At 35.9% G+C, this 14,939-nt stretch overlaps 2 protein-coding genes across 2 annotated transcripts in view; one reads left to right on the top strand and one right to left on the bottom strand.

The window, feature by feature from the left end:
- Positions 1–312: 312 nt before the first annotated feature.
- On the bottom strand, positions 313–14,878 carry LOC144968047 (deformed epidermal autoregulatory factor 1 homolog). The gene is made up of 8 exons (XM_078906008.1): positions 14,254–14,878; positions 12,332–12,540; positions 11,052–11,202; positions 10,499–10,657; positions 8,578–8,690; positions 7,592–7,723; positions 6,930–7,079; positions 313–5,282 (listed from the first exon to the last, which is right to left on the bottom strand). Exons 1-8 carry the CDS (start codon positions 14,693–14,695, stop codon positions 5,169–5,171), a joined length of 1,470 nt encoding a protein of 489 aa, XP_078762134.1. The 5' UTR covers positions 14,696–14,878; the 3' UTR covers positions 313–5,168.
- LOC144968046 (uncharacterized) overlaps positions 14,588–14,939 on the top strand; it is a 43,003-nt gene continuing 42,651 nt past the window's right edge. Inside the window, exon 1 of the mRNA XM_078906007.1 lies at positions 14,588–14,664. The gene's annotated coding sequence lies outside the window, so the exon portion shown is untranslated. The remainder of the gene's footprint in view (positions 14,665–14,939) is intronic.

Below are 14,939 nucleotides of genomic sequence, written 5' to 3'. Positions count from 1 at the left end.
ACCGTACCCTGGTGTAAAACGAGTATCTAGCAAGCAACAGCGTTGTCACTGTCAGAAAAAAACAAAATTAATATCAATTTACCACATGTGAAAGTTTATGAAGTTGGCTTGTCCAGAATTTTGAGCAAACATTTAGTGGATATTACTCGCTATAAAAACTCTTGATTTATAAAAAAATTTATTGTTTATTAAACAAGCAGAACCTGGGTAAAACCAAGACATGGACAGAAAGCACATGGATAAGACAACTCGTACACGGTAGCCCAACACCAGTAGAAATATAAGATCGATCTCCAACTAAGTAAAACAGAATTTTTTTTCTTTTTCGCTTGTAACATTCTACTTCTATCTACTTTGCCTAACAATTTTGTTTGTTTTTTTTGTTTTAAAGGGTTTTACGGCGCTTGCAATACATTTAGGTCATATCAGCTCCAGTAAAAAGGAAGAAAATAGGATCGAAAAAAGTTCTAGAATTACAATTAAGGTACCCAAGAAAAAGTAAGACATAGGGGAACTGGGAACAAATAGGGATCATGTTTTTGTTGTTTTTTTTAAGGGTTTTATGGCGCTTGTAACACATATAGGTTATATCAGCACCAGTACAAAGGGAGAAAATGGGATAGTAAAAAGTTCTGGAATTAAAATTAAAGCACCCAAGAGAAAGTAAGACAAAGGGAACTCGGAACAAATAGGGATCAGATGTAGAATCCAAAAGCATACCATCAATGTACTTAGTTTGAGATCACCTATAAGTCTCAACCGGACACAAGCACAAAATCCAACGAAAAGGAAAACACTCAAATGCTTAAATTATGGATTCAAAATAAAAAATATAATAATACATAACAGAGAGATGATTTACACAGAAAAAAATATCATCTCCCAAAACAATAACTATGCATTTGACTGTTTCCCTCCCAGCCAGGGCCAGGACAAAACCAAGTAATCTCATTCCAAAACAAAGACAGAAAGCATGTTGGAAAACATATATAAGGGGATAGAAGATGCAGTATGTACCTCCCTGCCCACTATGGGAGGTCAGGAACCCCACCCAGTCTGACAATTTTGATACATCACTTTTCAAAATGTTATCTTGCAACAATGTCTGTTGTCTATGTATTCACATTTTGCTGACAAACGATACATTTGCATTTTAAAATATATCAAATTAAGAAACTAAGGAGCAGGCACTAGTGTAAGATAAAGATCTGAACAAGTGTGTATGAAATGTGCCAGACAAAGCGAGAAAGAAAAATACAAGAAAAAAACATCCCAAAAAAATCAGTCTACCTCGACTGGGGATCGAACCTTCTGATTACCGGTCAGACGTGCTACCATTACACTTTTTTTCAGAATATTCGCATTTTTACAGACTTTATAAAAGTTGGCTAAGTTTAAATACTAGTTGTAAATAGATTCAATCTCAAAGTGGAAAAGCGTCATTAACGATCAATACAAAGTAAAATCAATTATTAGAGTGAAAAATAATAACATTTTTACAACCTCTAAAAGCAAAGCATAAACACCCTCGACCCTCAAAATCAGATTTTGTCAATCGCAAGGACATTTACAAATAATGAAAGATCTCGCTCCTCGGAGATGAAACTGATTATTCACACATGATCTAGTTGACATTTACAAATGATGAAATCTCTCAATTCCTCAGATATGAAACTGATTATTCACAGATGAACTAGTTGACAATTATAATGTTGACATTTACAAATGATGCAAGATCTCACTCCTCAGATATGAAACTGATTATTCACACATGATCTAGTTGACATTTACAAATGATGAAATCTCTCAATTCCTCAGATATGAAACTGATTATTCACACATGAACTAGTTGACAATTATAATGTTGACATTTACAAATGATGCAAGATCTCACTCCTCAGATATGAAACTGATTATTCACACATGATCCAGTTGACATTTACAAATGATGAAATCTCTCAATCCTCAGATATGAAACTGATTATTCACACATGAACTAGTTGACGTTTACAAATGTTGAAATATCTCAATCTTCAGACATGACCTGATTACTCACATGTACGAGTTGACTATTATAATGTTGACATTTACAAATGATGAATTATCTCAATCTCAGATAAGACGAGGATTATTCACAGAACTAGTTGACAGTTATAATTATAACTTAGATACCTTAAATTCATTTTGTTTAGAAGTTAACATTTACAACATCTTCATTATATCAGCACCACGAGAGAGAGAGAGGAGAATCACCTTCATTTCGGAAGGTTCTAGGTTCGAGTCCTGTTCTGAGCAGCGCATAGTTGAGTTCTTGGAAAAGACTCTTTACTCACATTCTCTCACCGTGTAAAATGAGTACATGACCGTTAACAGCATTGTCTCTGTCCAGAAAAAAAAATTTAATATCGCATAACAGGCATCATGTCTCGTCCTACATGTTAAATATTGCTGTTGATTAGGGACCCCTTTTAAAAGCGCATTGAGCATGTTTAGTGGAGATTGCACTAGATAAAAACTCGACGTTTTGGGCGCTCAGAGCCTTTCTGTCCATTTAGGGGTAGATGTGCTCTATAAACCTCTATTATTATTATAAATGAAATAGAAATAGTATGACAAAGGGAATGAGTTCTATAAGAACAATATTTGACACATTCAACCCTAACACCGACCATTTTTGTATTTGGCTGTGTTTACTTTTACCCCATTTTTGCATTTGGCTGTGTTTACTTTTACCCCATTTTTGTATTTGGCTGTGTTTACTTTACTTTTCCCACCATTTTTTTGTATTTGGTCGTGTTTACTTTTACTTTTACCCTGTTGTTGTATTTGGCTGTGTTTACTTTTACCCCATTTTTGTATTTGGCTGTGTTAACTTTTACCAATCCATTATTTACATATTTCTCAGACAAATTATATACATATTATTATAGCTACTATTTTAAAATCTTTGTATGGTAGTGATAGCATTTTTAAAAAAAGAAAAAAAAAAGAAAGAAAAATGGTATATGTACATTTTCATTTTTTTTGTGTGTGGATTGAGCAACTTTAAAATGTCAATTTTGAAGAGTTCCAAAAATCTCTAGGGAGAGATGACAGCAAGAAGGTAGAGGTCATGGTTTGAGTGTGGTAACTCTACTAATCCAGTCTTAAACTATCTAAAAATCAATTCTAATACATAAGCAGAATTCATTCCAAATGAATAATATCACGTAGCAGTCAAAACCGGACACCCTAATGCACAATATTGTCATGACCCAAAACAGCAATAGGTTTGGACTAATATATAATATAAACTAGATTTATAGCTTTTCTGTTCCTCGTTTTAATTTGATAGTAAAAAAAAAGAAAAGAAAAAGCATAATCCTGGGATAGTCGAGAATCATTTCCATACATATAAAGCCCAATTTTTAAAAAAATATTATTTTACAGATTACCAAAATCGGGCCAATTTCAATATTTTATCAGGACAGTTGGCCGCTATGTTATCAAATTGTCACAAAATGATAAACCATATCACATAAATTAGAACGATGATTTGCTAAAAAAAAAAAATATCTCTCACAAAAAAACCCAAAAAACCGGCCATCTGACTGCTTTGCTCTCAGTAAAGTCAGGGCTTGGGCAAGGTCAAGCATTCTCATCCCAAAAAGTAAAATGTCCAAAGCCACATAAGCGTCCCAACAGATCTTATGGTGTTAGGAGTGATAGTGATAGTAGAGACAGAAGGTAAAGATCCTCCTAACCAATGGAGTAGAAATTCCCCTTTCCGAAGGGGACCGTCCATTCAAAAACAAAAATGATATTAGTACATTGGCTAATCACCATTACATTAAATAATAATATGTCTTTGTTGTCCTCAAAATAGTGGCAATTTGTCATTTGGTTACACATTTATGATAATACAAATGAAGACATAATATATTGACATATATACATACGGACACACATGTACACTAATAACATTGCAATCATCAACACCATAATCACCACAACAACCTTCCTAATATTTCAATCACCATCCTTCTTTTTTACCATTCCCCTACAACACCATCACCATACTCCATATTATATCATTATTATTTTCCTGTAACAAGGAATAAGAGGGAAAGCTTGTGCTTTGACATCCCTCATCAGAAAGACATATATATAAGCACCTTCTATTAACAGCATGTGTATCCTGTGAACAGTTCTCTATTAGACAACAAATAATGAGAGCCTAGATAATTATTAAGCGCCGTGAAAACGATCGTACTGGTATCATAATGTAGACCAAATTACTGAACCTGATTATAGGCAAGTCTGCTACTGACATATCCACTTAAATTGAAACATATGACTCTAGAAAATCATCAACACTCAGAGGAAAACATAGAAGAGTCATTAAAACCTAAAATCAGACCTGCCAACCCTTCACATTCCAAAAGTGAAATTGGGACACCTAAAAATAAGAATTTGAGACAAAAAATAGGATTTTCACCACTTCACCCCCCCCCCATTTACTAGCATTACTCACTTTTTTTAAATTAGGAAATTTTAGAGACAATGGCGGAATAGTACAAAATGGAAGAGTGAAAATAGGAATGATTCCGCCAAAAGCGAAAGGGTTGGCAAGTATGCCTAAAATGTGTACACGATTCATTGCAAATAATCTCATGACATTATCAGTGCTCTGTCGTACTATGGAAATATATATATAAAAATTTGGCCAGAAAACTTGTCCTTCAAATATCGATTTAAATGACCCTCATCTCAGTCTCAGCAAAAACTCAAACCTGGGACTTTGCTGAAGGTGACAAAAATTTTGAACAATGCTTAAAACCCCCCCACTTTTACTGCATTAAACAGCACTTTTAGAGCAACTGAGATGAAAACTGAACCTGTATGTTTCACTACGCGTCAACTCTCCCACTGACAGTACATTGATTGAAAGGGGGGTTATATAATTTTTAAAAGAAGGAAATTCTTCCTGTGACACAAAAATAACGGATTTCCACGGTTCCTAAGAAAACCATAAGCACTGATTGATAAGAAATGCAAATCCCATTTTCTCTCGTATATCATCAAATTACGATTCTGCAGCAACTTGCAAATCGCTTCAGCACATGAATCGAATTAAATGCCTGGGTCACACGAGTGTTAACTGTATTGAGTCACACTCTTGATTTTCATCATGATAGTCTGTCCTTGGGATCCTTAGCCTCCTCGTCTTCTTCCTCTGGTGCCATCACCATGGTGATGTTACCCTGTTGACTATCAGCTGGCCAGGACACATTGTAAGTACCCTTGAAAAGGAAAAAAAAAAAAGGATCAACTTAGTCTAATGTCATAATAGCACAGCTGCAAACTCCACTCCTTTGGGGAAAAAATCAAATGATTGCTTGCCAAAAAATCGAGACATTTGGAAAAAAATAAGTATAGCTACTCTCATATTTCATGAGACATGAAAAGCCACCTATCTTAATTTATTAAGTTGACTTGGTTCTCATCATTATCAATGTTTGAATCAATGATAAATTTTCAAAACTCATGTCTTTTTCACAAAATGTTGGAATTAAAATCCCAAAACAAGCCAACAGACATATCATTCTAATTCTAGCAATGAAAATTAGACAAGTGGAAAGAATTTTCAATGTAAGAAAATAGAGAAAACATCCTCCCACACTTTTACTTGGCCCTCTCCTTTTCTAATGGTCTCACATTACTATACATATGTTACAGTGAACGACATAATCAGTCGGACGGTGAAAAGTTTTTGAACTGAGATATCGCCAAGTTTAGTTAGAAGGTCAATTTTTATCAAAAATGAGTTCTTGTCATAATTGATTAAATCAACCCGTTTTGTACATCTTCGGGAAATATAAAAACTTAATTTCACTTTTAAATATTTTTTACAGCTAGTCAAGTTGAAAAAGTATGAAATTAGAGAAAAGTTGCAGGATGCCTTTCCCATACCTTCATGAAAAATCACCCGATTTACTTCAAATAAAGATTAAAATGCTCTGGTGGCCATATTCTTTCAGAAAAAAATATAAATGCAAATCCAAAATTTTCACCTTCTGACTGATTATGTCATGCACTGACACTGATGATCTATCCAGATGATGAATTAGTTGCCGCATTCGTGTACAATCGCAAATCCACCCAATAGCCTCATCAGAACACAACATTCCCTTGGGAAAACTTGGTATAAAGAAAGGACCCAAGGGATGCTAGTGATGAAATTACTTGGGTGATTGCATTGCAAAAATCCTGAAATCTAGCAAACGCGATGTGCACAAACCGTTTAATCGCTATTAAAGGTAAATAAATATATCGTTCAATCTTTAAAATGCAGAGTATTGTTTTGTTTGTTTGTTTTTAAGGGTTTTACGGAGCTTGCAACACATTAAGGTCATATCAGCGCCAGTAAAAAGGAAGAAAATGGGATAGTAAAAAGTTATAGAATTACAATTAAAGCACCCAAGAAAAAGTAAGACCAAGGGGAACAGAACAAATAGGGATCAGATGTAGATTCCAAGAGCATACCACCAATGTACTTAGTTTGAAATCACCTACAAGTCTCATCCAGACACAAGCACAAAATCCAACAAAGAGGAATACACTCAAATGCTTACATTATACATTCAAAATAAAAATAATAATACATAACAGAGAGATGATTTACAAGGAAAAAAATATAATCTCCCAAAACAACTATGCATGACTGTTTCCCTCCCAGCTAGGACTCCGGCCAGAGCCAGGACAAAACCAAGTAATCTCATTCCAAGACAAAGACAGAAAGCATGTTGGAAAACAGATATAAGGGGATAGAAGACACAGTATGTACCTCCCTGCCCGCTATGGGAGGTCAGGATCCCCACCCAGAATGCAGAGTATTAATATAAGAACAGATAACAGTTTTAACATAGCTACCATAGTAAATCACATACCTTGTCATCAGCTATGACTGTAACAGAATCCTGGATCTCAGCTCGTGCCTGTGCCAAGGACTGTTGTAATGCCATGTCTCTATGAGCACGTTCTTCCATGATGACACGGGACAGGTTCATCTGAGCTTCTATGCGTACTGTGTTGATTGCCTGAAACACACACACACACATATATACACAAACACATCATCTAAACTCGTAAGTAAAGACAAATTAAATTTCTGGTCAAAAGGTCCACTGGTCATGTTATGTATGTGAAGTAAAGTGGGCCATACATTATAAATGAATGTTGTGAAAGATGGAGAGGATAAAGGAGAACAAGAACAAGAACAAGATAAATTCTTTTAAAAAACAAACAACAAAAACAATAATAATCATCCTATGCAAGTGGACTTAAGATCAGATCGTAATCGGAACATTTCTTATAATAATAATAGTAATAATAATAGTAATAATAATAATAATAATAATAATAATAATAATAATAATAATAATAATAATAACACCAACAACAACAACAACAATAATGATAAAATAATAATAAAAGACCAATGACAAGTTGAGAGCGAAAAATGATAGTGATGCTTTAAATAAAGGGACTTTACATGTACAAATATAAAAGGCAGATGAAATTTAGAAAAACTTATAAAATAATCTCTTACGTCTTGCTTCTCTTTCTCCATTTGAGCCCGAAGCTGCTGGACAGCAGAGTCTTTTGCAATAAGACTTTGCTGCTTGACTTGTTCTATCATAATTTTTAATTGTTGGGCCTGTTGAAGCAGGTTATTAGCCATCTACAGAAAATAAAGAGAAAGAGAGAGAGGGATTTACATCAGTTAAGAAATCAAATACTGTCAAATTAAGTATTCACACACATATAATTACAGATTTAATTATTTACTAATAAGCGCAAAGAGTCTGATAGTTGAGGATATTGTACGCTCTATAACTATTAGAGTCCATTATTATTATCGTTATTATATTCACCTTCAATAACAACCAGATTTTATTGATTTCTGAAAAGAAATCAGATTAGCTGGACTAAGCGTAATGAAAAAGGGAAACAAAAGTCATCAAAATGATGTAATTAAATGCAGAGGCATGTTCAAACGAGTATTAAAAATTTTTTTTTTTTTTTTTGTCTTTAAGGGTTTTACGGCGCTTGCAACACATTTAGGTTATATCAGCGCCAGTAAAAAGGAAGAAAATCGGATAGTAAAAAGTTCTAGAATTACAATTAAATCACCAAAGAAAAAGTAAGACATAGGGGAACTGGGAACAAATAGGGATCAGATGTAGATTCCAAGAGCATACCACCAATGTACTTAGTTTGAGATCACCTATAAGTCTTATCCGGACACAAACACAAAATCCAACAAAGAGGAATACACTCAAATGCTTCCATTATACATTCAAAATAACAAATATCATCTCCCAAAATAATAACTATGCATTTGACTGTTTCCCTCCCAGCTAGGACTCCGGCCAGAGCCAGGACAAAACCAAGTAATCTCATTCCAAGAAAAAGACAGAAAGCATGTTGGAAAACAGATATAAGGGGATAGAAGACACAGTATGTACCCCCCTGCCCACTATGGGAGGTCAGGAACCCCACCCAGATAAAAAAAAGAATAGATTTATGTGTAACCTCTTCCAACTGCCACCAATTCTTCTGCTCCATGACATCCATTGTGACAACTGGACCCCCTCCTGCCTTCTGATTTGCCTGGGCCAGGGAGAATGGGGTCATCACCACAGCATCTGAAATAAATGGAGAGAAAAATATATCAAAAAGGGATTGGCTCTGTGTCAAGGTCAAAACCTAAACTTTACACCCGAAAATAATGACCATCCATGTCACAAAATATAACTTTGAAATGAAAACAAGTTCTGTTGCTCCACTCAGATTTGGAATTGGATGAGAGAGGTTCATAAATCTTTATACAGTTCACTCCACTTGTAGCGAAGTTGGTTGCAGTGATCTTCGGAAGTAATGATCTTTTTCTGTAGAACAGGCACCCATGTAACTCAATAAAATACAAACGGTTGTAATGACTTCGCTACATCCGTCGTGACAGTTATAGTGATGCGTATTCTTATCCCTGACCATAATACTTTATAGTAAAAATATAACAGTTGTAACGATGTCACGAGCGGCACGGCGAAACACACTCTCCTCACTGCTTCTCTCACTTCGCCAAGCACCTGTGTCAATACAACACATACAATACACTTTGTGTGTGTAACGTACCACTGATATAATATGTGTGTGCTGATTGTCTTGTGTGTTGCATCAGAGTAGAGCGAAATGAACGCGAAACGAACTCTCACTCTATTCTTTTACTATATATATACCTCTCTCACTTCTCCAAGTGCCTTTGTGTGCTGTCTCGCATGTGTTGTAGTCTAGTGTACAGTGTATTAAGTGTGTTGCCTCAACCACAGACTACAACTACAACTCGACTTAACAATGGCGACAGGAGGAAAACGCGTTGTGCTTTCTTTGAAGAGATATATGTGTTTGTCCCCTTGTCTCGTTCTTGTGCAGAGTTAATAATGATGTCTCAAATGTGGCACCATCCTGGCATGGGGTTTCACATACAGATATCGTTCCGTTTATTTGAATAAAGTAATAAAAAATGTAATAAAGAATTTTTAAAAAAAAATACAAAACAAAACAAAATCAAAAAAAAAAAAAATGTTTTTTTAAAACAAAAAAAAAAAAAAAAACACAAAAAAAAAAAATTAAATTAAAAAAAAACAAAAAACAAAAAAACCTAATATTTGTCTCAGTGGTCACGATGAATTTTTGTCAAGATAAGGGCAGTAACTCAATACAACGAAGTTGAATAGTCAGAATTATTTCCCTTGAATTTTCTTCCAAAGGCTGTAGCGAACTTCAGATGTAGCGATCTTTTTTCTGGTCCCCTGACGACATCGCTACAAGCGTAGTCGACTGTAACTGATTACTAAGTTACTAAATGAGATTTTCAAAGGTTTATTTTTAGGCAATTGCCAATATAAAAGAAGTGAGTAGGAAAGTGCCAGAAGACAACAGAGAATAAAAACTTCTCAGCGACAATGGGGACTTGCGACCTTACTGGTACAACAACTATGGCTTGGGAGAACATGACTCTACCGTATGAGCTATCCACGACCCCGTAAAAATTTGCTTTAAATTCTAGTCTATCGAGAGCCACTTCTCCCCGACTTCTTGAGGTCATGGGTTCAACACACACAAATGCCACAAAATTAGTTGGCCAGCATTTAAGCTAAATAGACATTGAGTATGCTCTGGTATTTGGGAAGAATTTTTAATTCAGAAAAAAGAGTGGAGCAGGCACTTATGTTGATAATAACAAGAAATGAAGTGAGTAGAAAAGTGCCAGAAGACAACAGAGAATAAAAACTTTGAGACAGCGATGGAGGCAAGGACCAGTGACCTTACTGGTGCAACCCCGCCGGGAACTTTCCTACTGACTTCATTTCTTGTTATAATATAGTCAGCCTTTTAAAAGATAAGATGAGATAAGATCAGATGACAATAACAACACTATTCATAAACTGACCTCCAGCGACTAGATTTCCCTGTGCATCAGTTGCCACAATATGAACCATCTCTCCTTTACTGTCGTGGTTCTGCACAGCAACATTTTGAATGGAAGATGTGTTCTGCAAAGGGGCAGACCCTGCACCCGAGGCTATTGGTACAATAACTTGACCTGGATCTTTAAAAAAACACCCAATAAATTTGAGAGAAATCATTTGACTATAAACAAACAATTTTTCACCTGACATGATCATAATGAAATGATTTTAAGCTATTCATGTAATATTACCTTTTTCAGAATGGAAGCAGTAGTCTTAAAATTCAAAAGTCATTGTCTTTAGCAATCACTTATTATGAATGAAAATGATGAATGCGATTGCGAAAAAAAACCCCCAAAAAACAACAAACCGTAACAACATATGCTTTTCAGAAAAAAATCACAAGTATATCAAGATTACATATTATCTTGAGAACAATTTTGACTTTTTAATATCATATGGACTATGCATATGAACCCTCCCCTTATCATTCCATAATTTTTTTATTTTTTTTTATAAAAAAGGAAGACTTACTGTTTTGATCTACTTCCACTTTTGGGACAGTCAAGCCAACTGAAGCCTTGGAAGATGAAAGACTGACTTTTTTAGGTGGTGAAACTAAAGAACCCTCCTCTGATTCTTTCTTTCTTCTTTTATAAGGCACAAAAAGGCGGACAGGACCAGTCTGATAGAGATAATAACATAAATGTATTTGATAAAATCACTATCATAAAAGTTCCTCAATTAATTACATGTAGTATGTAGTCCTTCAGAGCACTTAGGCCCATGGAGCCGGACTTTATCCCAGTTTCTATAGCGTGAAATGGACAGTAGCAATTGCTTGCTACCATTTGGATAGAATGCTAGTCTACTGCAAATTCCTTTCCACCAAATTGAACAAACTCAGCTACCCACTTACTGCTGGGTGGACAGGGGGGTCATAAAAAAACTGGGTTCAATCATGGTCCCTTTGATTGTGAAGCTAATGCTCTACCAACTGAATGAACAAGCAATAAATATTTTTTTAAAGCATATCATTTATATACATGACACCAACCACAGAAAATTAACTTTATCAGCATTGACGCAATTTGGAATACGTTTCCACTACTCAGCTATAGCAGTTAAAAAGGGTTTAAGACCAGTAATTCTCGAATCATTAAATTTCGAGTAATACAAAATGGATATATATACATTTATATTGACATCCCCAGAACATCTGTAAAATGATCACATAAATCAACAATAAAAAATAAAGGATAAGCAACGACAAATGTGAAGCTACAAGACAAATCCAATGGGGATTAAATTGGGGCTTTTAAAAAAAAGTGGGAGAGGTGGGTGTAAAGAAAATGAAGGTATTGCTGTATTGTAATTTTAGTTACTGGATTAGAAAAAGTTAGTGACAGTGATCTGCTCATGACTGTATGTTAGTAATTGAGGAATCATCTTCAGCTTGATGATGATGTCAAAAAGTGCACCACCTCCACGGTTTAAACTGAAAAAACATTTATTTAAAATTTTGGTCAGAAAACTCGTCCTTCAAATATCAATTAATGAAAACAACCCTCATCTTGTCAAAAACTCTCAATCCTTAGGCTTCGTAAAAACCTGAGGGCCACCCCCTCCCCCCCATTACGAATTCAGAATTAACTATTTATAAAAACAGACTGTCTGCTCAAATAACAATTTAAAGGAACAATCACATCATTACTTCCATTTAAAAATTATTTTTTTTTGTTTTGCATCCAGCAAGCGGATTAGGATAAAAAAAAAACCAACCCAATCAAATGGGTTTAAGTTTAAGAACATACCACAGCCTCGTCATCACAACAGGAGGCACATGTACAAGAAGTGGCATGGGGCTGTAGAATGTTGTCTTCTATCAAACACTGCAATGTCCGCCCCCCATAGCGAATGCTTCTCTTCCAGTCCTTACTGCTTGCTCTGCCAGCAGCTGACTCAAATTCATTTGGTGTGTACCAAAAATTATCACTTCCCTTGATGCATTTCCCCCGACCACCTGGTTCGGAAAAGAAATACCAAAATATAAATGGGTTCAAAACATCATTCAAATAATTTATTAAACAGACTTTAACGAAGAAAAAAAAAAAAAAATAAGAACTTGGCAAAACATATTCCTGTCACACAATGAGTTGTGAGCTCAAGAACCAACACGAATGATGAACTGATGGTTTGATTTTGATGGTATCATAGATTGGCATACATAAAAGTCTAGTTATTCCCTGGTTCTCGTTATATCTGATGCCGTTAAACACGAAGCACCACTGTATATGTGTATTTTGCAAAAATCTTAATTCTTAATCTGACCACATGAGCAGCAACATCATGTCTGTAAACATGTTGGAACGATACATTACCTTGACTTATGACATAGTCAAGTGATGTTGAGCGTAGTTAATGGCTGGCTCAGTAACAATGATCAGAAAACTCTGGCCTTATGACCTTAGGTAAAGCACTTAAAACACATTAGACCCAATCACAGGATATGTGAATGACTAGGTTAGGTCATGTTCAAGATTATAAGAGACCAAATACCATCAATAAAGGCAGACTCCTTTTTCACGCCATGTCCAAACAAAAGAAAAATCTGAGCACTCACTATTGCCAATCACATAACCGAAAACCCCATTGAGAGATACGCCACAAACAATTCGATCTGGTTCAAAATCCCACAGACAAGAACACAAAACTACAGAAATTCTTTCTTCATTATAACTATCTCGGAGTGGAATGGGCTGGATAAACTGGTCATCATGGCACCATACCTAAACGATTTCAAGGCCCGACTGACATGGGCCCGCGCCCAATGAGGACGCTGCTGAAATACAACCAGACCATTGGTTTCTTCAGCGCCTACCATACAGATACCTAAGGTTAGAAGTCAGTGACAGATATTTTTTAAAAACCAGTACAAAAAGGATGCCAGACAACGTGCACTCTTTGCAATTCGAAATTAGGTCAAATAGGCCTTCTGGTGGAACAGACAAAAGCAGTGTGTAGTGTAGTTATTATGAATCTGTTGAAAAAATCAGTGATATAAATATGTTCATAACTTATTCATCTTGCTCTTGATCAACCTCGTCTAAATGGCCGTTTTCTTCTGCTTCTCAACCACCCTGCATTTAGACAATCACCCCTGTACTGTAAGTACCTATAAGCTAAAGTTTAGGGATACCAGTAGAGACTGGGGCGATGAAAAGGGGCCAAATGGCTTACTTTTACTTTTTCTCGGTGGTTAGTCAATCGTATTGATATAAATGCCAAACGACATTGAGCGTGGTCGGTGGCCGGATGGATGGCAATGATGACAAAACATTGGCTTTTGCATTATTTGTTCGGAGCACTTTACAATATACGTCTATCAAATCTCACTTGACGCATGTGTGAATGAGTACCTGGTTAGGCAGTGACGAATATCGTATTGAGAGTGAGAGTGCTATTATCACTATCAACAAATAGGAGGACGCCTAACAGGCGACGTTGAAATGAATATTGAGTAGTGCAGCCAATAGCGACTGTTACTGTTAATAGACCAAATGGAGCTGTATGATGGTTAGTTATTGTCATTGTGAAATCATCATAAGTCATTAGAATTAGACTCATACTCAAATATGATACTCATAACTGGAAATGCACAGATAATTTCCATCATGAAATGATAATGATAATATACATTCTAATCCTACTTATTTTTCGTTTCTTGCTCCCTTACCTGAACCAAATTTTGATTTGAATAACTCCCCATTTGTGTTTTTGCAACGTACAGGTAGAATATCGCCATGTACGGAGTCATCCCATTGATAGCGAAATCCTTTTTCTCGACTAAGCGGTGTTGCAGGTGTTGGTGGTGGGATGGGTGTGGTTGGTGTCTTCAAACCTGCTTCTGCCAACTGATCAAGAGTTTGGTCATGAATTACAATGTGGGTGGTTTTTATTCCAGCTGCAGCAGCATCTTGAAAATGTTGAGCACTTATAAGACCTTGCGAAGTTGCAACGAACACATGACCAGCTGCTGATATTGCATTCTGTTGAGGCGAAGTGACAGACACTTCTGTTGCCGACTCCGAGGGAGTTTCCGAGCCGTGCTGATGCTCGTCGACGAAGACAGACTCGTCACCATTCGGTAAATCTCCGGCGATATCCACCTCAGACATCACCTAGGTTTTTCGCTGATTCTAAAGGGTTCCTAGCTACATCATGGATATCAAACGTGAAACAGACTAGTCGTGTAACACTGAGCAATGGAAAAATAGAAAGAAATTCATGAAATACTGAGAAATAAAGGTTTCTCCCTCGCCAGTAGTTAACAGGCCGGAAATGTCCGATGCATTGACGTTATTTTACGATAAATGGCGGAGGGGTCGGAAAACAGAATATAGCCTTTTCAAAACAATTAGA

The sequence above is a fragment of the Berghia stephanieae genome, chromosome 3 (assembly GCF_034508935.2).
Source record: "Berghia stephanieae isolate SIO BIC M18660-M18661 chromosome 3, UCSD_Bste_1.3, whole genome shotgun sequence".
NCBI lineage: Eukaryota > Metazoa > Mollusca > Gastropoda > Nudibranchia > Aeolidiidae > Berghia > Berghia stephanieae.
This window is presented reverse-complemented; position numbering and strand designations above follow the sequence as displayed.

Excerpts from the sequence above, each read along its gene's own strand:
- LOC144968047 (XM_078906008.1), bottom strand. The coding sequence starts at position 14,695 with ATGTCTGAGGTGGATATCGCCGGAGATTTACCGAATGGTGACGAGTCT. Across the intron at positions 10,658-11,051 it reads AGTGGAAGTAGATCAAAACA|ATCCAGGTCAAGTTATTGTA; the intron begins GTAAGTCTTCCT and ends GTTTTTTTAAAG. Across the intron at positions 5,283-6,929 it reads CAGTCATAGCTGATGACAAG|GGTACTTACAATGTGTCCTG; the intron begins GTATGTGATTTA and ends TTCCTTTTCAAG.